This window comes from Dasypus novemcinctus, chromosome X (genome assembly GCF_030445035.2).
Source record: "Dasypus novemcinctus isolate mDasNov1 chromosome X, mDasNov1.1.hap2, whole genome shotgun sequence".
NCBI lineage: Eukaryota > Metazoa > Chordata > Mammalia > Cingulata > Dasypodidae > Dasypus > Dasypus novemcinctus.
This window is the reverse complement of record NC_080704.1, coordinates 86,967,178-86,992,511: the sequence shown is the minus strand read 5'-3', so window position 1 is coordinate 86,992,511 and position 25,334 is coordinate 86,967,178. Positions and strand designations below refer to the sequence as shown.

At 36.7% G+C, this 25,334-nt stretch overlaps 1 protein-coding gene and 1 pseudogene across 8 annotated transcripts in view; one reads left to right on the top strand and one right to left on the bottom strand.

Moving 5' to 3' along the window:
• Window positions 1–25,334, top strand: part of ATRX (ATRX chromatin remodeler) — a 362,990-nt gene that overhangs the window by 187,518 nt on the left and 150,138 nt on the right. For all 8 annotated transcript variants that reach the window (XM_058292114.2, XM_058292110.2, XM_058292112.2 and 5 more), the window contains 6 exons: window positions 280–389; window positions 3,523–3,669; window positions 3,825–4,002; window positions 16,127–16,264; window positions 17,691–17,866; window positions 19,146–19,263. In XM_058292114.2, the coding sequence (XP_058148097.1) occupies window positions 280–389; window positions 3,523–3,669; window positions 3,825–4,002; window positions 16,127–16,264; window positions 17,691–17,866; window positions 19,146–19,263 (867 nt within the window). The remainder of the gene's footprint in view (window positions 1–279; window positions 390–3,522; window positions 3,670–3,824; window positions 4,003–16,126; window positions 16,265–17,690; window positions 17,867–19,145; window positions 19,264–25,334) is intronic.
• Window positions 8,444–15,114, bottom strand: LOC139438123 (small ribosomal subunit protein eS6-like; annotated as a pseudogene).

Below are 25,334 nucleotides of genomic sequence, written 5' to 3'. Positions count from 1 at the left end.
TATTTACATATCTCTTTGGACCCTTCTGGGGAATGGAGAAAGTTTATGATCACTTGGTTAAGATGAATGAAGCAAAATCACATTGCTCTTAGGTGTTTATATTTACTGTTCTGTTTCTAATTTATATTATTTGAAAAAAAAACATTTATATTTAAGAAATTCTTTATCTCTTTTTTTATTTTACTCTCTTAGAAGTTTTGGTTATTTTTTTTGAGGTGTTTATGAAGGAAGATTTTTAAGGTAGACCTTTAAATTTGACTTAATGATGTTGTCATTTAGGTGTTCAGTTTATGTGGGATTGCTGCTGTGAGTCTGTTAAAAAAACAAAGAAATCTCCAGGTTCAGGATGCATTCTTGCCCACTGCATGGGCCTTGGTAAGACTTTACAGGTGAGAACTTTTCTGTTTTTATGCATTCATTAATTCAAGAAATATATTTTAGTTTCTCTTATGTCTCAGGCACAGGTGCTGGAGATAAAGCAATGAACAGGAAAAACAAGATTGTTGTCTTCAAGACACTTGATTTCTAGTGAGAGAGAGACATTAATTAAATAAAATAAGAAAGATATCCTTTGAAATAATAAGAATTAAGGGAGGATAGAGGGTTAGGGAAATCATCTTTTAAGAGGTGATTGAGCAGATCACTCTAATGAAGTACGGTTGTAGAATTATAGGTATAGGCAACAACAGCTGCAAAGACTGTGACATCTATTATGCTACAATAATGAGAATATAAAGTATTTTTCGCTATCAAAATTAACTGCATTTCTGAGTGGTAGGAGTTGTAAATGAGGTGTGAAATTTGTAGTGAATATATATTTATTTTTAAACCTTGTGATCGTTATTATAGATTGAGTCAGAACACTTTAAAATTTAAAAGTACTAAATAACATAATTCTTTTCTAAATGGGCATTTAAACTTTCTGGAAGACTGTAGGGAAGGTCTATTGAGACCAAAGACTTAGTGGCTGCTTTGGTATGGTGATATCTTATATTCCTATTATTCATATTGATCATAAAATTGTAGAACTTGAGTTGGAAGGACCTTATACATCATCTAATTGAATCCCCTCATTTTACTTATTATGTTTTTTTCCCTGTACGTTGGTTTGTAAATTGTGACCTTTTGTTTGGTTTCTTTTTTTTTTTCATTTATTTTATTTTTTAAAAGATACTTAGATTACGTAAATGTTACAGAGAATATATAGGGGATTTCCATATGCCCGCTTCCCACACCTCCCACATTTTCCCACATTAGCAGTATCTTTCATTAGTGTGGTACATACATTGTAATCAGTAAGCACATTTTGGAGCATTGCCACTAAGCTGGATTATAGTTTACGTTGTAGTTTATACTTTCTCGCACTCAGATCTGTAGGTTATGGCAAGGTATATAACGGCCTGTATTTTTCGTTGTAATGTCATTCAGGACGATTCCCAAGTCCCCAAAATGCCCTCGTATTACACCTGTTTTTCTTTCTTCCTACTTTCAGAACCTCGAATGGCCACTGCGTCCACATCGATGATATTTCTTCCATTGCTAGAATCACAATAATTCTGTAGTAGAATAGTAGTAAGTCTACTTTAGTCCATAGTTCATTCCCCAATCCTGAGGATTCTGGACTGGTGATGCCCACTCCACCTTTAATTGAGGAGGGGAACTTCGATCCCATACCACCAATAGATAGGACTCTCTTGCTGGCAGTTGTAGAAACTCTCAGTTCCTTGGTATGTTAGTTTTCCATCATCTCCTCCTTATTAGTTTTCCTGGGTGAGTCCAATGAACTGGAGAGTCGGTGTTGCAACTCAGGGCCCAGCTGACACATGGACAGCCCAAATATTTGAATCTCTTGGAGATACACCTACCAACTTTAGTAGTACTTATTAGTTCAAATAGAAGGACAGGAGAGCCATGTGTAGGGAAACCACAAGCGAGTCCACCTCTGTCGTAGTGGGGAACATAAATTCCAAAGTAGGGCCCACTGGCAAGGGACCAAACTCCTGAGCTATCTGCCCTGACTTTAGTGTCCGGATGTCTCCAGAGCCTTCAGGAGCCCTGCCATTTGGAGTAGTATCTACTTTGGCTATCAGTGAGATCCTGCTGAGATGAGCATAAGCGTTACCTCTGGAATGACCTCCCAACTCACTTTGAAGTTTCTTAGCCATATAAACTCATTTGACTTTACCTTTTCTCCCTTTTGGTGAAGGCCTTTTTTTTTTTTCCAGTTGTATTGCTTATTGGTACTTGGTCGCAATCCTTCTGTGCCAGGAAGGCTTATCTCTGGGAGTCATGTCCCCCACTGGTGGGAAGTTATTGCATTTATATGCTGAGTTTGGCTTACAGAGAGGCCACATTTGAGCAACAAGGAGGCTCCCTGTAGGTACCTCCTAGGCACCCTACAATAGTAGGCTAAGTTTCCATTTTAAGAGTAAAGGCTCATAAGCATAGTCATCAATATCATGGGCCCATCAATGGACCATCCTCCTTCACTCGTCATTGCCCCTGTCCTTGGGGAATTGTTGCTGTTCCATGAGAGAATGTTTCACAGATCCCCAGGATGGGAATTTGATATTCTTTTGGTTATTTGTGAATCTCCACCCACTGTGACAATACCTGTGAACATTTGAACGTATTTATATGTCTTATGTGTATGCCCAGGTGAGCTTCCACCCATGTGTCCCCCATCACTGACACCCCACACCAATGATCCCCCCCTGCCACAGTTGTAACCCTTCTGTTATCCAAAACTTCTTAAGCAGTGAAGCCAATAAATAGCCAAATACAATTAATAAGAAAAGAAAATAATGATAGTTTTAAACATAAGAAATAAAATGCAGAAAAAAATTTAAAAAACTAAAATATTTGGTATATTAAATAATGGAAAATATTAAAATTTTTTTGACATTTTGTCTTCCATTACTGTAAGATCTGTTGTATTGTATATACAGTGACACTTTCTTCCATTCAGTCTCCTAGTGTATTTCTTTTTATATTTTGTCCTCAAAGAAGTTTTAGATCACAGTAAAGTCACATACAGAATACAGGGGACTCCCATTTACCCAGCATCCTCTCTCCTTTCCCCCTTCCCATATTAATAACCTTTTTATATATGGATGGTAAGTATGTTACAAATGATATACAAATATTGAAGCACAACTACTAACCATGGTCAGTGGTTTACGTTATGGTTTACATTTTGGACCATACACTTTGATCAAAGTTTTTGATGAAATTTAACACGGCCTGTATCCATCATTGCAAGATCATGTAATACCCCTGTTCCATCTATTCTATTCCTCTCTCCCCATCCCCTCCCCTTGGGGTCCAAGGTGACCACCAGGCTTCACTCCCTGAAGGACAAGATTCATGGTGACTTGCAACAACACAGAGGACTTGACATTTATTTGGTTTCTTTATTCTTTGAAACAAAACAAAACAGACAAATTGTAAAATTGCCTGATACATTTAACTTTTTTGGTCGGAACTTACTTGAAGATGACAACTTAATCTGTTTCCTTGTAGGTGGTAAGTTTTCTTCATACGGTTCTTCTGTGTGACAAATTGGATTTCAGCACAGCTTTAGTGGTTTGTCCTCTTAACACTGCTTTAAACTGGATGAATGAATTTGAGAAGTGGCAAGAAGGATTAAAAGATGATGAGAAACTTGAGGTATCATATTTTAAATGTTTTCTTATTATAATAATAAAATTCATACAGTGAAAGAAAAAGATTTGTACTTACTAATGATGCATAGTTCAATGGAAAGATTAAATAGTCGTATATTCTTACTTGCTACTTTAAAAATATTTATTTCCCCACAAAAGGTCTCTGAATTAGCAACTGTGAAACGTCCTCAGGAGAGAAGCTATATGCTTCAGAGGTGGCAAGAAGATGGTGGTGTTATGATCATAGGCTATGAAATGTACAGAAATCTCGCTCAAGGAAGGAATGTGAAGAGTAGGAAACTTAAAGAAATATTTAACAAAGCTTTGGTTGATCCAGGTAAGATATTATCAGGGACTGATATAAAGAAGCAAGTTGAATAAAAAGTATATGTACATTTTAGTTAACAAATATTAATTGAGAAACTATTAAGCTTTCTGGGTAGTGTTTCATTTCTCTATTAGGTTTTTTGCCTTCATTTTGAATTTAGTATCATTTCATTAAGGTAAGTTCACTGTTAATATTGGCTACATGTTCAGAACTCAGTTGCCAGGTCTGGAAGTTTTTGGAGTTTTTGGGGAAGACCTTTTAAATAATTAAAAATGTATCAGATATTTGTGCCACAATTGTTGCAGATTCCTCTAACTTTTTCAATATTATGTGATAACTAGAATTGTTATCAGAATCTCCATATTGTGAAAATAGTTGTTTAGTCTGTTTGCAAACTTTGTATCATAAGAAGTATTGCTGCCTGTTCATCTACTTTCTTTTAAAGGATTCTCACTGTGGAATGTTAATATTTGTAACACTTTCAACTCTTGTGGCAATAATCTGATGGGAGAGCCAAGCATTTGATTCTTATTGATCACTTGGAAATGCAGCAAAACTAAAGTTAATTTTTTATGTAAGATTACTTGTGTGTAACCTTTTTTCACATTTCAAATTTTATTTCCTCATATCTTACTTTACAAAACTATTGAGAAAATCTGAATAACTATCACTGTCAAAGTAATAATTTTTGTTACAATCCATGGCTTTCTCTCTTTATTTAGAAAGTGTTGCAGTTCAGACATACCAAAGTAACTTTGCCTTTGTAAACCTAAGGCCTACAATATTACAGTTATCTTTTCCCCATGATTAATATAGCTATCTAATAGGTAAATCCTATAGTCGATTTATTTCTGACAGAACTATACACTGGTGAATAGTATTACAGCAGATTTTTTCTGCTTGAACAGTATTTATTCTAAAACAACAGTTTCAGGTGCTTAATCTGGTTATTTGTTCAGGAGAAAACAAGAAAAATGAAATTAAAGTCCTAACATGAAGGGTAATATTTATTATTTTCATGTTAATCATTTAATGACATTTAAAAAATCTTTTTATTTTGGAATAATTTTAGATTTACAGAAACATTGAAAAGAAAGTACAGAAAGTTACCATATACTTAGCACCCAAGTCCATCCTTGCCTGCCCTCCCTTAAAATATAATATAATATTGCCATCACATTCTACTAGGGATTATCTAACATCTATATGTCATCACTGATGATGTTAACTTTCTATTACTTGGTTAACCCGGTTTCTTTACATCTGTATGGACTCATCTATTTTTAATTTACATATTGGATTATAAACCAATACTACATTTTATTTATTTTCTTGCTCAGATTGTTCCCATTTTGGTCATTGGGATTTCTTTGACGCTGTTTCCTGTATCCCTTTGATGTGACCCCTTCCTTTTGTTTTTTTGAATACTTCATTACTTTCTGTTATTACAAGATGTGTCAGGCCCACACTTTAGTTTCCCTCCCCCAGTGTCCAACATTTCTCTAAAGAGCCATTGTTCTTTTTATTGAAATATGGTATTTAGAAACCAAGATATGGGCAGTCATTGCTATGGGGGTGCCATTCTTCCAGGTCCTATTAGTGGATAGAGCTAGGTGGTAAGTGTGTGTTCTAATCCATGTATCTATACTAAATTAAATTTTAGTTCATTCTGATGTGTTCGTCTCTAATCTTTTTTTGTTGTCATTGTTAATCTGAAATTCTCTTGCCAACAATAAGCATTCTGGCTCCCACTGGCCCCCTTCCATTCACTTATTTGTTCCTCCCTGTTACACATGTGAAGTAGATTGAGAATTGTTAGCCATACTCCCATGAGAAACAAATTTGCTTACCTAGAGTATAGTAATTGCATATGGTTGCTTTTGTCTATTGCCTTATAATTTAGAATTAGAACATCATTTTCCAGAGTTTCTTAAGTCAGTTCCTGTATTTTTTGCATATATTAAACTTTCTTCTTTGTGATGTACAATTGTATGGGTTTTGACAAATGCACAGTCACTTAATCGATCAGTACTATAGTATAATCACTTTTTGTTTGTTTCATAAAACGACTAGTTTAATTACATTTTAGAAAGCCATTCTAAGTAAGCATTTATCGTTGATTGTGGTAACCTGACCTTCATTTTCACACATTTTTTTCTAATGGGTAGAGTTTTTTCTTTTTATTGGGGTAAAGTACATGTAATATAAAATTTACCATTATATCCATTTTAAAGTGTATAATTCAGTAGCATTTAGTATATTCCCAATGTAGTGCATTCATAACAACTATTCTATTGATTCTAGAACATTTCCAACACCCCCAAAAGAATTCTATAACTGTTATTTCCAAATATCCCCTCCCCTTCATCCTCTGATCTACTTTCTGTCTCTATGGATTGCCCTAGTCTAGACCTTTCATATTAACACCTTTGTTCACTTAGCATAATGTTCTCAAGGTTTGTTGGTATTATAGTATATATCAATACTTTATTTCATTTTATGGCTGAATAATATTTCATTATATGGATATTCCCCATATTTTATCCATTTTTCAGTTGACTTTTAAGCTATTACTAATATTGTTGCTCTCAACATTTGTGTACAAGTTTTTGATGGACATATGTTTTAATTTGATCCAGGAATAGAATTTGTGGGTCATAACTTCAATTAACTTTTGAGGAGCAGTCAAACTTTTCCACAGTGGCTGCACCATTTTATATTCCTACCAGTAGTGTATGAAGGTTACAGTTTATCCACATCCTTGCTGTATTTATTATCTGTTTTTATTTTTATTTTTTTTAGGATTTATTATTTTTTTCCCCTTCCCCTCCTTCTGCCCTGCTGTTTTTGCTGTCTGTGTTGTTTTCTCTACTCATTTTCTCTCCTCAGTGACTCACTGGGATTCGATCCTGGAGACCTCTGATGGGGAGAGAGGTTCCCTGTCAATTGTGCCACATCAGTTGCTGGTTAATACGCTGTACTTCACCTTGACTCTCCCCTTGTATCTCTTTTGATGTGATCTTGCTGCATGACTTATTAGGGCACAGGCTCACCACGTGGCACTTGCATGGGCACACATGCGGGCACTGGCTCACCAAGCAGGCACTTGCATGGACACTGGCTTGCCATGTGGGCAGATTTTCTCTTCTTTGCACCAGGAAGCCCCAGGTATTGAACCCAGGTCCTCCCACATGGTAGGCAGAAGCTCTATCAGTTGAGCCACATCCGCTTCCCTGTCTTTATGTTAATATCTGATTTATTTATTTTGTTCCTCTTAGAAAATCTTATTTTTTGACTGGATTCAGACTTAGAGGTAGAAGTTCTCAGAGAGGATAGCCTCCATATCTTGGCAGTCTGTTCTTGGGGTTTTCTTTGGCTTCCTTCATTTGTAGATCTAACTTTTAGCATGTTCTGTGGCCTCTTCCTTCTTATTTTTCTCTTTTTTAAAAATTGTCATTTTTAAAAAAAGATACATAGATCACAAAAAAATGTTACATTAAAAAATATAAGAGGCTCCCATATACCCCATACTTCCCCCCCCCCCCCGACTCCTCCCACATCAACAACCTCTTTCATCATTGTGGCACATTCATTGAACTTGGTGGATACATTTTGGAGCACTGCTGCACCACATGGATTATAGTTGTTTATGTTGTAGTTTACACTCTCCCCCAGTCCATTCAGTGGGTTATGGCAGGATATATAATGTCCAGCATCTGTCCCTGCAATATCAGGACAATTCCAGGTCCGGAAAATGCCCCCACATCTCATCTCTTCTTCTCAGCAACTCCATGGCCACTGTCTCCACATCAATGACACAATTTCTGCCATTGTTGGAGACACAATAGTTCTATAGTAGAATACCAGTAAGTTCACTCTAATCCATATTTTATTCCTCCATCCTGTGGACCCTGGGATGGTGATGTCCATTCCACTTCTAAATTGAGAGGGGGCTTAGATCTCACATGGTTGATGGATGTGATTCTCCTGCTTGGAGTTGTAGGCACTCTCGGTTCCCTGGTGTGGTGGTTGACCATCCTCACCTCCCTGTTAGATGACCTGGGTAAGTCCAACGAACCAGAGAGTAGGAGTTGCAACTCTGCTTAGGCTCATGGGTCAGCTGGCACATGGCCAGTCCAGAGATTGAAGTCTTCTGGGTATACACCAACCCCAGTGCCAACCACAGATTCAGTAAAAGTGAAAGAAGAGGCATGTGTAGAAAGGTCACATTTGAGTCCAACTCCATCACCCTCAGGAGCACAAATTCCAGAGTAGGGCCCACTGACAATGCCCTGAACTCCAGAGCCAACTGCTATTTCCATAGAAACCTTATGTCTCTGTAGCCCTCCGGAACATGAGTACCTGGGGTTATATCTACTTTGACTGTCTCTGAGATCCTGCTGAGATGTGCATAAGTGCGACCCCTCATTTTTCTTAGTACATTGTTTCTTTAGAACAATACACTGATGTGTTGCAGGACATGTGGAGCAATAAGTTGCTAAATCTTGGCACTTTTGTCTTGTGTTTCTTACCTTCTTTGTTCAGGGATTTCCTCACAGTATACTGCCAGGCGTCATCTTCTTTAGAGAAATTGAAAAGTTTGTGGATTCTACTAGCCTTTTCAGCCCCAGGCAATGAGGCACAGTAGTATTTTGTCGGTCCAGGAATATTCTTCTTTCCTTTTCTTAAAATAAGCGAGTTGAGAACTCTCAGATTGGCATTCACAGTGCAACCCCACACAGCTTTGAATTCTCTTTCTCCAGTTTCTCATGATCTATAACAGGAATACCTCCTTATTCAATAGCAGGCAGACATGATCATTGGTCAGGACACCCTCCTTCTTGGGGAAGACTTGTTTGTTGTTTCCACCACTGATTCATACAACATAAGCCTTCCATTCTTGATGCAGAGCATCAGTGGCAACTTCTGTGACCAATATGCATCTCAAGAAAGGTATGAAGTTTGTGTTCATCATCTACTTCAGTGAGCTTCTCACAGCTAGTAGCTGGGAGGAGATACTCAGCTTCATTCAGAAGCAGCCAGTTGCCTCTGAGACACCATGGGGGAAAAAAAGAAGTTAAATGTTTTTTTGATTATAGCCATCCCTAGTGGGTGTGAAATGATATCTTATTGTGGTTTTGACTTGCATTTTCCTAATAACTAATGTTGTTGAGCATCTTTTCAGATGCTTATTGACCATTTGTTTATCTTCTATGGAGAAATGTCTATTCATACCATTTGTCCATTTTAAAAATAGGGTTATTTATCTTTTTTTGCTATTGAATTATAAGAGTTCTGTATATATTCTGGATACTAGAAGCTTAACATAAATAATTTGCAAATATTTTCTCCCATTTTATGGGTTTATTCATGTCATTTTAAAATTTTATTTAAGTCTTATTTACCTATTTTTCTTTGGTTGCTTCTGTTTATTTTGCATCTAAGAATCTGTTGCCTGATCCAATGTTATAAATACTTATACCTATGTTTCTTTCTAAAAGTACTATAGCTTTTGTTCTTATGTTTAGGTCTTTGATTCATTTTGAGTTAATTTTAGTATATGGTGTGATGTGTAGGGGTCCAACGTCACTGTTTTGCGTGTGGATTTCAAGTTGACCTGTCACCATTTTTTTTTAGCAGTTTTATTGAGATATATCCATCTACCATATAATTCATCCAAGGCATACAATCAGCACCTTTTTTAAAAAAATTTATTTATTTCTCTCCCCCCCCCCGCCCATCCAAGTTGTCTGTTCTCTGTGTCTATTTTGCTGCGTCTTCTTTGTCTGCTTCTGTTGTCAGCGGCATGGGAATCTGTGTCTCTTTTTGTTGTGTCATCTTGTTGTGTCAGCTCTCCGTGTGTGTGGCACCATTCCTGGGCATGCTGTACTTTCTTTCACGCTGGGCAGCTCTCCTTATGGGGTACAATCCTTTGTGTGTGGGGCTCCCCTATGTGGGGACACCCCTGTGTGGCACGGCACTCCTTGTGCACATCAGCACTGTGCATGTGCCAGCTCTACACAGGTCAGGGAGGCCCGGGGTTTGAACCGTGGACCTCCCATGTGGTAGACGGATGCCTTAACCACTGGGCCAAGTCCACCGCCCTGGCACCATTTGTTTAATGGTCCTGGTACCCTTATTAAAATTAATAGACTGTAAATATAAGGTTATTTCTGGACTCCCAGTTCTGTTACCTTGATCTGTATATCTATGCTTATTCTATTACCACATTGTTTTTATTACTGCATCTTTATAGTACATTTTGAAATCAGGAAGTGTGAGTCCTTCAAGTTCATGTTTCTATTTAACAATCTTTTGGCTGTTCTGAGTCCCTTGCATTTCTATATGAATTTTAGGATCAACTACTATTCAATTTCTGCAAAGAATTTTGAAAGAGATCGCATTGAATTTGTGGATCAATTTGGGGAGTGTTGCCATTTTAACAGTATTAAGTCTTCTGATCTATGAACATGGGATCTCTTTCCATTTATTTAGGTCTTTAATTTCTTTCAACAGTTTTTATAGCTGTCAGTATAAGTTTTGTACTACTTTTATTGAATTTATTCTTAAGTATTTTATTCTTTTTTGTTTTAAAATTTGTTTATTTCTCCCCACCCCCTCATTGTTTGCACTTTTGCTGTGTGCTGTGTCTTTTTATTTTATTTTATTTGTTAAAGGTTTATTTTTATTTATTTCTCTCCCTGTCTCCTCTCTGCTCCAGTTGTCTGTTCTCTGTGTCCATTCGCTGTGTGTTCTTCTGTGTCCGCTCCTATTCTTGTTAGCGGCAGGAATCTGTATGTCTTTTTTGTTGCATCATCTTGCTGCATTGGCTCTCCGTGCATGCGGTGCCACTCCTGGGCAAGCTGAACTTGCTTTTGTGCTGGGCAGCTCTCCTTACAGGGCATGCTCCTTGTGCGTGGGTCTCCCCTACGTGGGGGACACCCCTGCGTGGCACGACACTCCTTGCGCTCATCAGCACTGTGCATGGGCCAGCTCCACACAGGTCATGGAGGCCCTGGTTTGAACCATGGACCTCCCATGTGGTAGCGGATGCTCTGTCGGTTGAGCCATGTCCGCTTCCCTTCTGTGTCTTTTTAGAAGGCACTGGGAACTGAACCCAGGACATCCAGTGTGGGAGGGAGGTACCTAGTCACTTGAGCCAACTGTGTTCCCTGCTTTGTTGAGTCTCTCATTGTTTTTTCTTCTTGTGTCTCTTGTTGCATCATATTCTTGTGCCTGCCTATCACATCTGCTCACTGTCTTGCTCATTCTCTTTAGGAGGAACCCGGAACTTCTATTCCCTGCTTTGTTATGACTCTCATTGTGTTTCTCTTCTTGTGTCTCTTGTTATATCATCTTGTGTTAGCTTTCTGCACCTGCCAATCACACCAGCTTGCTGTCTTCTTTAGGAGGCATTGGGAACCAAACCACAGACCTTACATGTGGTAGCAGGAGCTCAGTCTCCTGAGCCACATCCACTTCCCTATTTTATTCTTTTTGATGTTATTGTAAATGGAATTGATTTCCTAATTTCATTTTCAGTTTTTTAGTGTATAGAAATACAATCTTTTTTTGGTATTTTGATCTTGTTTCCTGCAACCTTGTTGGAGTCATTTATTAGTTCTAATATTTTTTAATGGATTCCTTAGGGTTTTCTATATTTAAGATCATCTCATCTGTGAAGAGATAGTTCTGCTTTCTTCCAGTGTGGAGCCCTTTGTTTTTTCTTTTTCTTGTAAAATTGCCTTAGCTTTTTACACTAACTAAGTATACTGTTTTATACTAAGTACATTACTGAAGAGAAGTTATGTGAATGGACATCCTTGTTTTGTTCCTTTTTATAGGGGTACAATACTCAGTTATTTCTTCATAAGCTGTGGGCTTTTTTGTATATTCCTTTAATCAGGTTGAAGAAGTTGTTTAATGGGTTTTATTTTTTGTTTGTTTTGCTTATTTTTAAATCAGTACCTAAATCACCCTTATTAGAGATTAAGCTTGAATTCTGCTGGTGAACAATAGGGCGTTGGTCTCTCTATTAGGTTTTATTGGAGGTCTGTTGGGAAACTAAAGACCTATCTTTCCTTTCCCAGCATATTTTAGAGAATTAGAAATAGCTAATCTGCCATATCTAGAAAACCATCTGCACTGCAACAGGAATCTAACTATTATCTAACTGTTATACTCATTGTGTATAATACATCCTAGGAGAAAAATGTTAAAGCTATAGGAAGCTTTAAGATTTTATAGTAGTAATTAATTTTCTATATAATTTTTCTTCCCCTTAATTTTAAAATATCAAGCAGATAGAGCTATAAGTAGCTTTAAATTTATTAGAATTTATTAGATATAACTCTTATTTTTCTAGAAAGTGTTTTTTTTTCTCCTTATCCAATGTTGTCTTTTCTGATATGGGACAAACTGCCAGTAGTAGTAAAGGATTGTATACCTAAGTATGTAAAAGTTTGTGTTCTGGTGTAATGTAGAAGAACAGCGTGAATTGAAGTTCAGAATGGAAACAAAATGCCAGAGCCAGACAAAGCAGTTTAGGATTTCAGACTCTAAGAATGAGATGAAGTCATAAACAGGCAAGATATAGGCTATTAGGTTAGAAGCCTATAAAATTGGAAACATGTATTAGGATTGAGAGTAGTGTTTAGAACTTATTAGTGTTCAGAACTGAGTTGTTAGATAGTACTATCCATCTTCTAACTCGGCTGCTATGGTTATCTCTTGCTGTATACAATTACTCCAAAATTTAGTGGCTTTATATAACAGTAATTGTTTTATTATCTCTTATAATTTTAGTAGGTCAGAAATTTGGGAAAGGCTCTTTTGGAGAGTCTGAAAACTTAATCAACTTTTCTCCCTAATATAGTTAAGATCATGACTTTTTAACTTTTTTTTCTACCAATAGGTAGTAATATAACCTACTAAAGAAGAATCTATGTATTTTAAAATATAATACTGTTAAAAACATCTTTTTATTATAGCGAAGGTGTAAATACAGATTCAGATTAGTGACAGAAAAAGTCACATAGTGCACTGTTCAGGAGATTTCCAGGCGCAAGGTTCCAGTTGTCCTTTCAAAGTGGGTTTGTACAGACAGCACAGACTTAACCGAGGAAGTGTGTGTTACAATATGCACAGCTTGTTGCCAACCAGGGAAGCTCACCCAAGCCTTCGTATCCAGAGTTTTCATTGGGGGCTCATTCACGTAGGCATTTTTGATAGTCCAGGTGGCTCACCTTAGTTTTCAGCTTCTCCAGAGGTCCAACTGGTACCATGTGGCCTAAGGTCCCCCAATAATGCCCAAGTAAACAAAGATATTTTTATCAGGTAGGATATTCAAAGTTCTTAGATGTTGGTTCACAGTGGACACCAGGAAATCATAAAAATGTTTTCACAGTTGGCTGTTTGGTCTTCAGGCTGGCTAGCAGGTTATGGGAGTATAGGTAGTGATAATATTTGTGGTAAATAGCAGCTCCTGTCAAAGCCATGGAGTAGTTATTTGTCTACTTGGAAGTGTACCCCCACCTCTCCTTAGAGTTATCCAAGAAATGACTGCATGCAGTGTACTGCACTATCCTCTCTGACACACTGTGAAGGCAAAAGCCACCTTAGTTGTTGAAAGCACAGTGTGCCTTGTCAAGGCTGAGCACTGCGTCAGTGACAATGTTATCATAGGATAGAAAACTGCTCATTACCTTGCTTTCTGCTTCAGTGATGATGACAGGCATGGTAGTGGCAGGCCAGCAGTGTTTGGCTGGTAGGGGCTGGTCACTGTTCATTAGAACTATGATCTGGGTACACTACTGGAACTTAGCTACTACCACAAGAAGTTTGAACACTGGTTGGGACAGAGAGACCAGGTGAGTCAGTGCATGGATGACTGCAGTGAATTGGAGGGGGGCTTTAAAACTAAATTAGCATAGTTGTAAGGAAAATCTCCTAGATAAGATGAATACTGTGGTAGTACAAACAATCTTCCAGGATGTTTGTTCCATATTAAACTATTACGTGATATGTGCAAAGGTCAAACTTGGTTTGGGCCAGGTTAATCTTTTACTGCATATATATATATATATGCATATATCAAATGACCTTATTTTGTGGTAGTTATTTTAACACAAATGGGATCATATTATATAATATATTTGGCACATCTTTCATGGTTTTAATTGTGCTTTGTTTCATAGTTTTACCAGCCCCCCTTTGACAACCTTTTTGGTTGTTTCCAGTTTTCTACCATAACATAGTGCTGCAGAAAACATTCTTTTCTATATCTTTGGCACCAGGCAAATATCTTTAGGATAAATTCCCAGAAATGTAAATAATGCTTCAAAGGATATATGCATTTTACATTTTGATTGATACTGCAAAATTAACTTTCAAAAACTTTGATACCAGTGTAGACTTCCACAAAGAGTATATAAAAGTATCTATTTCTCCACATGCTCACGACCATTGAATATTACTAGATGGTGCCAATTATTTAAATCACTTGTATAAAAGGCAATTATTCTCTATAAAAAACTTTTTCAGATTCAAAATAAGCAAGATATGGTCTTTCTTTTCCTCTTCCCCTCCCCCTCCCCTCCCCTGCTGGTTTTTTGTGTGTTTTTTTGCTGTCTGTGTCCTTTTGCTGTGTGATCTTCTGTATCTGTTTCTCTTTTTGTCTTCTCATTTTTCTCCTCTAGGATTCACCGGGATTCGATCCTGGAGGCCTCTCATGTGGAGAGAGGTTCCCTGTCAATTGCGCCACCTCAGTTCCTGGTCTCTGCTGCGCTTCACCTTGACTCTCCCCTTCGTCTCTCTTTTGTTGCGTCACCATCTTGCTGCATGACTCACTTGCGCGGGCACTGGCTCACCACGCAGGCACTCACGCAGTTACTTGACTTGCCACGTGGACACTCGGCTTGCCATGCGGGCACTCACGCGAACACTTGGCTCACCCTGCGGGCACTGGCTCACCATGCAGGCACTCACGTGGGCACTCAGCTTTCCATGCAGGCACTCATGCGGGCACTCGGCTCGCCTCACGGGCACTTGCGTGGGTTCTTGGCTCACCACATGGACACTTGACTTGCCATGCAGGTACCCACATGGGCCTTGGCTCGCCATGTGGGCAAGGATATGATCTTTTAACACAAAGCTAGATACAGATTTTAGAAAGTATATTGTAATTTAAACATATTTATTATTACTTGTATAGCCCCATCTGAATATTGAGTAGCAATTGTAATTATTTCATCAATCAAACTGCAGCAGATTCTTTTGAAATTGTGTAGAAGATGAATTTTCTCTGATACTTAATATAGATGGGGATAGTTTGACAGCTACTATTGTTGAAATAAATATTTAAGTAATATGTGTGTGTATGTTAACCAGCAAGCAAATTGTGCATGTGGGGCACTTTAGTAAATAACATGTTATTTTAACAAAATAAGTCTATGTATTTCTTTTAAAATAGTTGCTTTTCAGCCTTGAGATACTTCATAGCATGAAAAGTGTTTTTCCTGCCCCTTCCCTCCATACATCTGTGTAACATCCCTGTTCTTCCCCCCATACATCCATGTAACCAATCTAACTGTCTTTTTTATTTATATTTTGCTTCCATAGTAAGTGCTGATTATTTGGAATAGTTAGGCAGAAAATACTGTGTGGCCTATTGTAATATATATATGTCTTATAATGACACTTTTGATTTCTCTTTTCATGTAAATATAAACTGCTTTTAGTCCATGACAATAGTTTTAACTCGGTATACTACTACACACATATGTCTTTAGATACTGTTTTTCGTTTATAGAAGACATTTGTTTTTTCAAATATTCCTGATCTGTTAGGGAAATCTTTTTCTTGTGTGATTATTTTTATTCCTGCCTATTTTAGTACACTCAGAGGACCTTAAGTACCCTTTATATTACTACTTTAATAATCTTTTGTTGGGATATAATTAAAATAGTGCATAGTAAATAAATATAATGGCAGATAAAATAGGATTATTCTTATAATGATGTTGTTTTATATTCCCATTAGACCAGCATTGTAAAAGGATTAACTTTCTTAAGTGGATCATATTTTCAGTATTATTTCTTATTAAGTGGGGTTTTCATTTTACATATTTTAATAGGCCCTGACTTTGTTGTTTGTGATGAAGGCCATATACTAAAAAATGAAGCATCTGCTGTTTCAAAAGCTATGAATTCTATACGATCAAGGAGGAGGATTATTTTAACAGGAACACCACTTCAAAATAACCTAATCGAGTGTGAGTTTTTAATCTGCAATTGTGCTTTAGGACATTGGCATTGCCTCATTTATTTTTGCTACATTGCTATTCCCCTTTATTCTGTTTAATATAATCTCTGACCATGATCTAGATAGGTTCATTTTAGTCAACTGTGAAAGAATACCGTACTTTTCAAGTGGGATGCTTTATAAATATGAATGGTAAATCACAGTCAAGAGGTGTGCCATTTTGAATTTTAAAATATAATAGACTTCGAAATATTTTAAAAGTTTATCAGAAGTTTTTAATGAGTGCTTTAAAAAGTGCAAATACATTTCATGTTGCTACTCAGGAGAGACTGTAAGGAAATGTATCAAGATTTGGGGACATACTGAGAAAATAAAAAAGAAACACCAAACAAGATGGTTTCCAGAAAGTGGAGATAGGAGAAGGAGAGCTGTGCTGAATTCAAGACATAATAGAGTTTTTAGGGGCTGAGGCCAGATCATGTGAATGCATTTAAGTGACTGAGTTTCCCTCATTTTTGTATGTGTTTGGTGACACTGAAGAGGGATCCCACAAAACCATTCAGCAAATAAATTGAAATTTCCTGCTATGACACATCTTCCTTTTTTTTTTCTTTTTCTAATTTCAGTAGCTTTTGGTTTGTCTTTTGTTTGTGTTTTTGATTTTAGGAGGTACTGGTGATTGAACCCAGAACCTCATACATGGGAGCAGGTGCTCAACCACTGAGCTACATCCACTCTCTTTTAATAACTTTTTGTTATTTCCATGTTTGTTGCCTTCTTTTAGTGTATTTATAGTATCTTAACTTTTCTATTTTGTTATTTGTAATTCTAGTTATTATTTCACTTTAGTCTATATTTTGTCTTTTATTTTTATGTATTCTGTTCCATTTTCCCTCTTTATCCCCATTTAAAGAAATATTTCCCACTGTAGTTCCATATTGTATAGGGCAATTGGTATCTCTATTAAGGATTTCTGTTACTGAATCCATTAATATGAATTTTATTATTTGTTATTAATTATTTATAGTATTTATTGCCTAATTTTATTATTTTCGTTCAGTATCTGTTTTCTTCACAAGATACCCTTACCATAACTCATGGTTAGAGCTGTAGAGCACTTTATACTTTATAGCTATTATAAAGAATAGTGAGTTAGAATAAAGCACCCTTAGGTGTTTTGTTTTGTGTTTTTTTACACATTTGTGTCTAGTATTTATAAGGGTGATTTTTATTTCAATTTTTCATTTGGTTTAGGTAATCCAATTCTAAATCAGGCTTACAGGCAATGTTTATTCTATATTCAATTTGGTATTCTTTCTTTGTATTGCAACTCTACTGCTTCCTTGGAATGCATATTTGGAATGAGCATTTCATCAGAGAATTATTGTGAACCGTTTTAATCACTGTTGTTAATGAGTTAATGTCTTCTTTCTTAGATCATTGCATGGTTAATTTTATTAAGGAAAATTTGCTTGGATCCATTAAGGAGTTCAGGAATAGATTTATAAATCCAATCCAAAATGGTCAGTGTGCAGATTCTACCATGGTAGATGTCAGAGTGATGAAAAAACGTGCTCACATTCTCTATGAGATGTTAGCTGGATGTGTTCAGGTACAAATATTTTTGATAGTTGTAAAATATTTTTACCTACATATATTGCAATCCAGAAATGTTTTCTGAGTTTAAACTTGAAGTATTTTGTGTTTCCTTTCTTCTGGGTATATAGTTTTACAATTAAATCTCCATGCATTGTCTTAAAAATGTATGCAGTACTGATCTTAAAAATAAAAGTTCTACTGAGAGTTTATAACATAATTGATTACTTCATTTGCTAAATGTAAAACTTTACCTTTTAATGTTAATTTTTCTATTTTCTTTAGCCTTAAGATAGTACTCTAAACCTCACTTATTTGACATGGTTGTAGGAAAGGCCAGTATGAATTGAGAGGAGCCATTTTAAAAGTAATCCTGAAGAAACTGTTTTATTACTTTTAAGTAATATATACAGTAATCTAAACAGGCTGATATTATTGTTTAAGTATGCGTCTTTAGTCAGCCTTTGTTAATGAGTAGATACATAGAGATTGAAGTCACCAATTAATAGATCTCAAAAACTGCACTTTGTCTTCAGCCACTAGAAATGATAGTCACAAAGATGTTGCAGCAAATGAGGTAGGCTGTCCTTTTGACTGGATATACTTCCACTTATGTAAGTTAAAATACTGTTTGGGTAAGTTGGCCACAGTTACTAACAAGTACTCTGTTTCTGTATTCCTGCTAAAGTCCAAGCAGTGTTTTTCTGGTTTAAGTAGTCATTTGTATTTAGCACATTAGTGTGCTCTCTTTTTACTGTAGCTATAGAAGAGCGCCTGTACATGGCTTGTTTTTTCAGTTTGGCAAACGTTCCCCCTGTAGTGTTTTGAGTTATCTGTTGGCATTTTGACACATTTTCTTACACTAGGTTAACCCAGACTGAATCAAACTTTGATTCATAGGTTTTACTATATGATTAAAGCAAGTCACTTCCCTAGAACTACTGTACCCCTCCCCAACCTTTTTTTTCTTTCTGATTTCTCTGTTTAGAGACCATTTTGAATATCTAAATTGCTCACTTGGTAAGATGACTACTTCAATTTAAAACTTGCCTCAGTTGTTGCAATATCTTTTTACAAATGCACCATATTGTGCAGTCTCATGAAATATATTAACTACAATCATGTGGGTAATTTGGTGATTAGTTAGTGTAAATCCATTGAAAAACATTTTCTTATATGTTTGTTACCTATTTATGTATGTCTTTTAGTTATGGAGCAATGAGAATTCTTAGTGCATTTAATTCCTGTTATATATGTAAGTAAACCACTTTTCATTCTCTATCTTGTTATTACAGAGAAAAGATTATACAGCATTAACAAAGTTTTTGCCTCCAAAACATGAATATGTGTTAGCAGTGAGAATGACTCCTATTCAGTGCAAGCTCTATCAATACTACTTAGATCACTTAACAGGTAATCCTTAGTTTCTTGTTCTTATCTTTTTCCATAAGGGCATTATTTTCTGGAGAATGCGGTCTTGGTAAAGTTGCCATGTCTGTTCTTTTTCAATTTTGCATTTGAATAAAATGAGTATGCTTCTTTTGTAAAAGTACAAAATATATCTAATTAAAGAAAATGCTAATCCTCTCAAAAATAAAAGTCAGAGAATAAACTGATGAAAAAACATGTAATGTCCTTAATATGTAGAGAGCTTTTGTTTCAGAAAAACTATGAATGTGAATGTAGCCATAAAAGAAGATATACAAAATAACATGGTATTTAAAAGAAATAACAACCACACTAACAATAAAAGACATGTAAATTAAATCCATGAGATTATTTCTCAGTTGTCAAATTGGTAAAAGTTGAGGGGAAAAAACTGGCAAAATGCAAGACAGGGTATATAATATGCTCCCCAATTTATAATGAAAATATACACAAATGCTTCAAATACATCATAATATTAACAGTAGTTGTTTTCTTGTTTTGTTTATGAACATTTAAAAATTTATATCTTATCCTTTTTCATGCACATTTTCAATACAATGAATGAGTATTGTTTTAACGTCAAAAAAACCTTGTGTGTGTTTGTGTGTCCTCGAGGCTGTCCCTGTTCATAGAGCAAAACCTAGTTGCTCCTTGATGAAGAGTGAGATTTCTGACTTGCTAGTCACTTTATTCTGGTGCCTTTCCCCAAGTGATGTGCCGGGTTCAGTTAGGTGTGATGCACTTAGAAAGTGGCCTTTAGCTCATTGAGGAAACAATAATTGACGGAGAAAAGGAAGGTGGAAGTGTGTATACAAATATTTAAATGGTACTTCATAATTGCTAAAGTGATACTCTTCATAACACCAGTGCCTTTTATACAGCAGGATAATGATATTCCTCAAGAAACATTCTTTCTGCTCTGAAGAAAAATGATTTGAGTCTTAGTATTTTACAGAATTCCTTTCTTGCTATATTATAAAATAATGTTTTCTTACTTACGTTGGAAGAAAATCAGTTCTGATCAGGCAGATATTTTCATTTTATATCAGTCAGAAGCTGTTAGATTTATTGTATAATTCTGTTTTGAATAATAAAAATTGAAGAAATAAAAGTAACCATCTCAATGAGAGTGACTGTGTAAAGTGTCTTGGAGTAATAAAAGATATTGAATTTGGTAATTTAATTAAATTTTTTTTCTATTTAAAATGTTTTTTTAAACAAATCAATTTTATTGACACATATTAATAAAGCATACAATTCATCCGAAGTATACAGTCAGTGGTATTTGGTATAATCACAGAGTTATGCGTTTATCACTTCATCAATATTAGAGCATTTTCATTATTTCAATAATAATAAAAAAGACAAACAAGAAAATCCCTGTATGCTTCCCCCACTGTACTTAGCTGGTCTTTCTGGCTGTTCGATCCAAAGTGTATAATCTATGACTTTTAGAATAATCACAATGTTGTACATTCATCATCTCAAAAATGTTAGAACAATTTCATTACTGCAAAAGGAAAGACTCCACACCCCTTAGCATTCCTTCCTCAGGTCTCATAACCAATAATCTCATTTCATCTTTATAAATTGATTTATATTTACATTTCATATAAATGGAATCATACAAAATGTAGTACTCTGTATCTGGTCTCCTTCTCTTAGCATAATGTCTTTTTTTTTGTCTGATACTAACATTTTCTAGTATTAACTTACATTTCTTTAACTTCAAAGAAAAGTGGTCATATATATGCAGTTCTACCCATATTCATATTTCACATAATATGCTTATTTCATAATAGGGCACTCATACAGTATTTTTCCTTTTGTGTCTGGCTTGCTTCACTCAACATAATGTCTTCCAGATTCATCCATGTTGTCATACATTTCACGACTTCATTTCTTTCTACTGCTGCATAATACTCCATCATGTGTATACACAATTTGTTTATCCATTCATCAGTTAATGGATACCTGGGTTGTTTCCAGCTTTTGGCTTTTGTGAATAATGTTGCCATTGAACATCAGTGCACAGATGTCTATTTGTGTCACTGCTCTCAGTTCTTCTAGGTATATACCAATGGTATTGCTGGTAAGTCTACATTCAACTTCCTTAGGTATTGCCAAACAGTCCTCCACAATGGCGGTAACATTCTACATTCCCAGCAAGATTGAATAAGTGTTCTTATCTCTCCACATCCTCTTCAACATTTACAGTTTGCTAACTTTTTAATAGTGCCCAGTCTAATAGGTGTGAAATGATATCTCATTGTAGTTTTTTTAAAAGATTTATTTTTATTTATTTCTCTCCCCTTCCCCCCCCACCCCAGTTGTCTGTTCTGTGTCCATTTGCTGCGTGTTCTTGTTTTTGTCTGCTTTTGTTGTTGTCAGTGGCAAGGGAATCTGTGTTTCTTTTTGTTGCGTCATCTTGCTGCGTCAGCTCTCTGTGTGCGTGGCGCCATTCCTGGGCAGACTGCACTTTGTTTCACGCTGGGCGGCTCTCCTTACGGGGCGCACTCCTTGTGCGTGGGTCTCCCCTATGCGGGGGACACCCCTGTGTGGCACGGCACTCCTTGTGCGCATCAGCACTGAGCATGGGCCAGCTCCACACGGGTCAAGGAGGCCCAGGGTTTGAACTGCGGACCTCCCATGTGGTAGACCGACACCCTATCCACTGGGCCAAGTCCGTTTCCCTTATTGTAGTTTTGATTTGCATTTCCCTAATTGCTAGTGATGTTAAACATTTTTTCATGTGTTTCTTCACCACTTGTATTTCTTCTTTGGACAGTTGTCTTTTCAAGTCTTTTGCCCGTTTTTTGATGGGATACTTTGTCTTTTTATTGTTGAGTTGTGTGATCTTATATATCATGGATATTAGACCCTTATCAGGTATATGAATTGCCAAATATTTCCTCCAGTGACTGGACTGCTTTTTTACCTTTTTGACAAAGTCCTTTGAGGTGCTAAAGTGTTGAATTTTGAGGAAGTCCTATTTATTTTTTCTTTTGTCACTTGTGCTTTAGGTGTAAGGTTTGAGAAACTACCACCTACCACAAGATCTTAAAGATGTTTTCCTACCTTTTCTTCTAGGAGTTTTATGGTTGCTGATTTTATATTTAAGTCCTTGATCCATTTTAATTTAATTTTTGTATAATGTGTTAGAAAATGGTCTTCTTTCTTTATTTTGGATATGACTATCCAGTTCTCCAAACACCGTTTATTGAATAGACTGTTCTGACCCAGCTGGGTGGGCTTAACAGCCTTCTCAAAAATCACTTGATTGTAGATGGTGAGGGTCAATGTCTGAGTTCTTGATTCAGTTTCATTGGTCATGTCTGTCCTTATGCCAGTACCATGATTTTTTTTTTTTTTTACCACCGTAGCTAGGTAATATTCTTTAAAATCAAGAAGTGAGAGTCCTCTAACTTCATTGTTCTTTGTAAAATATGTTTTAGCTACATGGGGCCCTTTACCTTCCAAATAAATTTGATTATTAGCTTTTGATTTCTGCAAAAAAAGCTGTTGGGATTTTTTACTGGGATTGCTTTCATTCTGTAAATCAGTTTGGGTAGAATTGACATCTTAACAATACTTAGTATTCCAATTCATGAACATGGAATGTCTTTCCATTTATTTAAGTCCTCTTTGGTTTCTTTTAGCAATGTTTTGTAGTTTTCTGAGTACAGGTCCTCTATGTCCTTGGTTAAGTTTATTCCTGAACATTTGATTGTTTTACACACTATTATAAATGGATTTTTTTTCTGTATTCCTCCTCAGATTGCACATCAGCAGTGTATAGAAACGCTATTGAGTTTTTCATATTAACCTTGTATCCCACCATTTTGCTAAACTTGTCTATTCTAGTAGCTTTGTTGTGTACTTTTCAGGATTTTCTAAAAATAGGATCATGTCATCAGCCAATAGTGAAAGTTTTACTTCTACTTTTCCTATTTGGGTGCCTTTTATTTCTTTGTGTAGCTTAAATGCTCTAGTTAGAACTTCTAGCACAATACTGAATAATAATGGTGACCGTGGGCATCCTTGTGTTTTCCTGATCTCAGCAGGAAAGCTTTTGGTCTTTCACCATTGAGTACAATGTCACCTGTAGGTTTTTCATATATGCACTTTATTATATTGAGAAAGCTTCCTGCTGTCCTATCTTTTGGAGTGTTTTTTAATCAAGAAAGGGTACTGTGTTTTGTCAGATGTCTTTTCTGCATCTTTTGAGAGAATCATGTGATTTTTCTTCGTCGATTTATCAATGTGATTTATTACACTAATTGATTTTCTTGTGTTGAACCACCCCTGCATACCTGGGATAAAACCCACTTGATCATGGTGTTTAATTCTTTTAATGTGCTTTTGGATTCGGTTCCCAAGTATTTTGTTGAGGATTTTTGCATCTATATTCATTAGAGGAATTGGTCTGTAATTTTCTTTCTTTGTAGCATCTTTATCTGGTTTTGGTAGTAGGGTGGCATTGGCTTTATAGAATGAGTTTGGAAGCATTATTTCATGTTCAGTATTTTGGAAGAACTTGAGTAAGATCAGTATTAGTTCATTTTTGAAGGTTTGTTAGAATTCACCTATGAAGCCATCTGGTCCTGGGCTTTTTATCTTTGGGAGGTTTTTCTTTTTCTTTTTTTAAAATTTATTCATTTTATTTTATTTTTTATTTATTTATTTTTTTCTACTTTATTTTCCTTTAATGTTACATTCAAAAAAAATATGCGGTCCCCATATCCCCCCACCCCCTCACCCCACCCCTGTCACATCAACAACCTCTTCCATTATTGTTGTACATCCACTGCACCTGGCAAATACATTCTGGAGCACTTCTGCACCACATGGACCGTGGTCCACATTGTAGTACACACTCTCCCCCAGTCCAGCCAGTGGGCTACAACTGGACACACAACGTCCAGCTTCCATCGCTGCAGCACCACCCAGGACAGCTCCAAATCCTGAAAATACCCCCACATCATAGCTCTTCTTCCATCTCCCTACAATCAGCAGCCACTGGGGCCACCCTGTCCACATCACTACTATAATTTCTTCCCTTACTAATCACAATAGTTCCCCAGCAGAACACCAGTAAGTCTACTCTAATCCATACTCTGTTCCTCCATCCTGTGGGCCCTGGAATGGTTATGTCCAGTCCCCCTCTACATCAAGAAGGGGCTTAGATTCCACATGGATGATGGATGCAATTCTCCTGCTTGCAGTTGGAGACACCCTTGGCTCCCTGGTGTGGTGGTTGATCTTCTTCACATCCCTGTCAGCTGGCCAGGGTAAGTCCAACAAACCAGAGGGTAGGAGTCACTAGTCTGCTGAGGCCCAGGGCCTAGCCGTCACATGGACAGCCCGGAGATTCAGGTCTCCCACAGGTCCGGTAAAAGTAACAGAAGAAGCATGTGTAGAAAGGTCATGTCTGAGTCCATCTCCATCACACTCAGGAACACAAACTCCAAAGTAGGGCCAAATGACACAGCCCTGAACTCTAGAGCCATCTGCCATGACCATAGAACCTGTAGGTCTCTGCAGCCCTCAGGAGAACCAGCAACTGGGTTTCCATCTTCCTTGGCTGTCTCTGGTACCCTGCTGAGGTGTGCTTAAGCGCGACCCCTCTGATGACCTCCCGACTCTTTTAGGAGACTCATAGCCATATAAACTCACTTGTCCTTTCCATTTCCCCATTTATCCAAAGTCAAAAAGCAGTTTTTATCATCTGATATTACATGTAGGCTGAGATATTCTGCTGGTCCGAGTTGACCCCTTTATTCAAGCTCTTTTTCAAGTTATATGATCAGCTGGTGCTTGGCAGTAATCCCTCGGCACCATGGAGGCCCATCTTCGGGAGTCATGTCCCATCCTGGGGGAAGGCAGTACATCTACATGCTGAGTTTGGCTTAGAGAGTGGCCACATATGAGCAATATGGAGGCTCTCACGAGGGAACTCTTAGGCACCCCACAGCTGTAGGCCTAGTTCATATTTCAGGTACACAGGCTCATAATCAGAGCCATTAGTATCAAGGGCTCACTATTGGACCATCCAT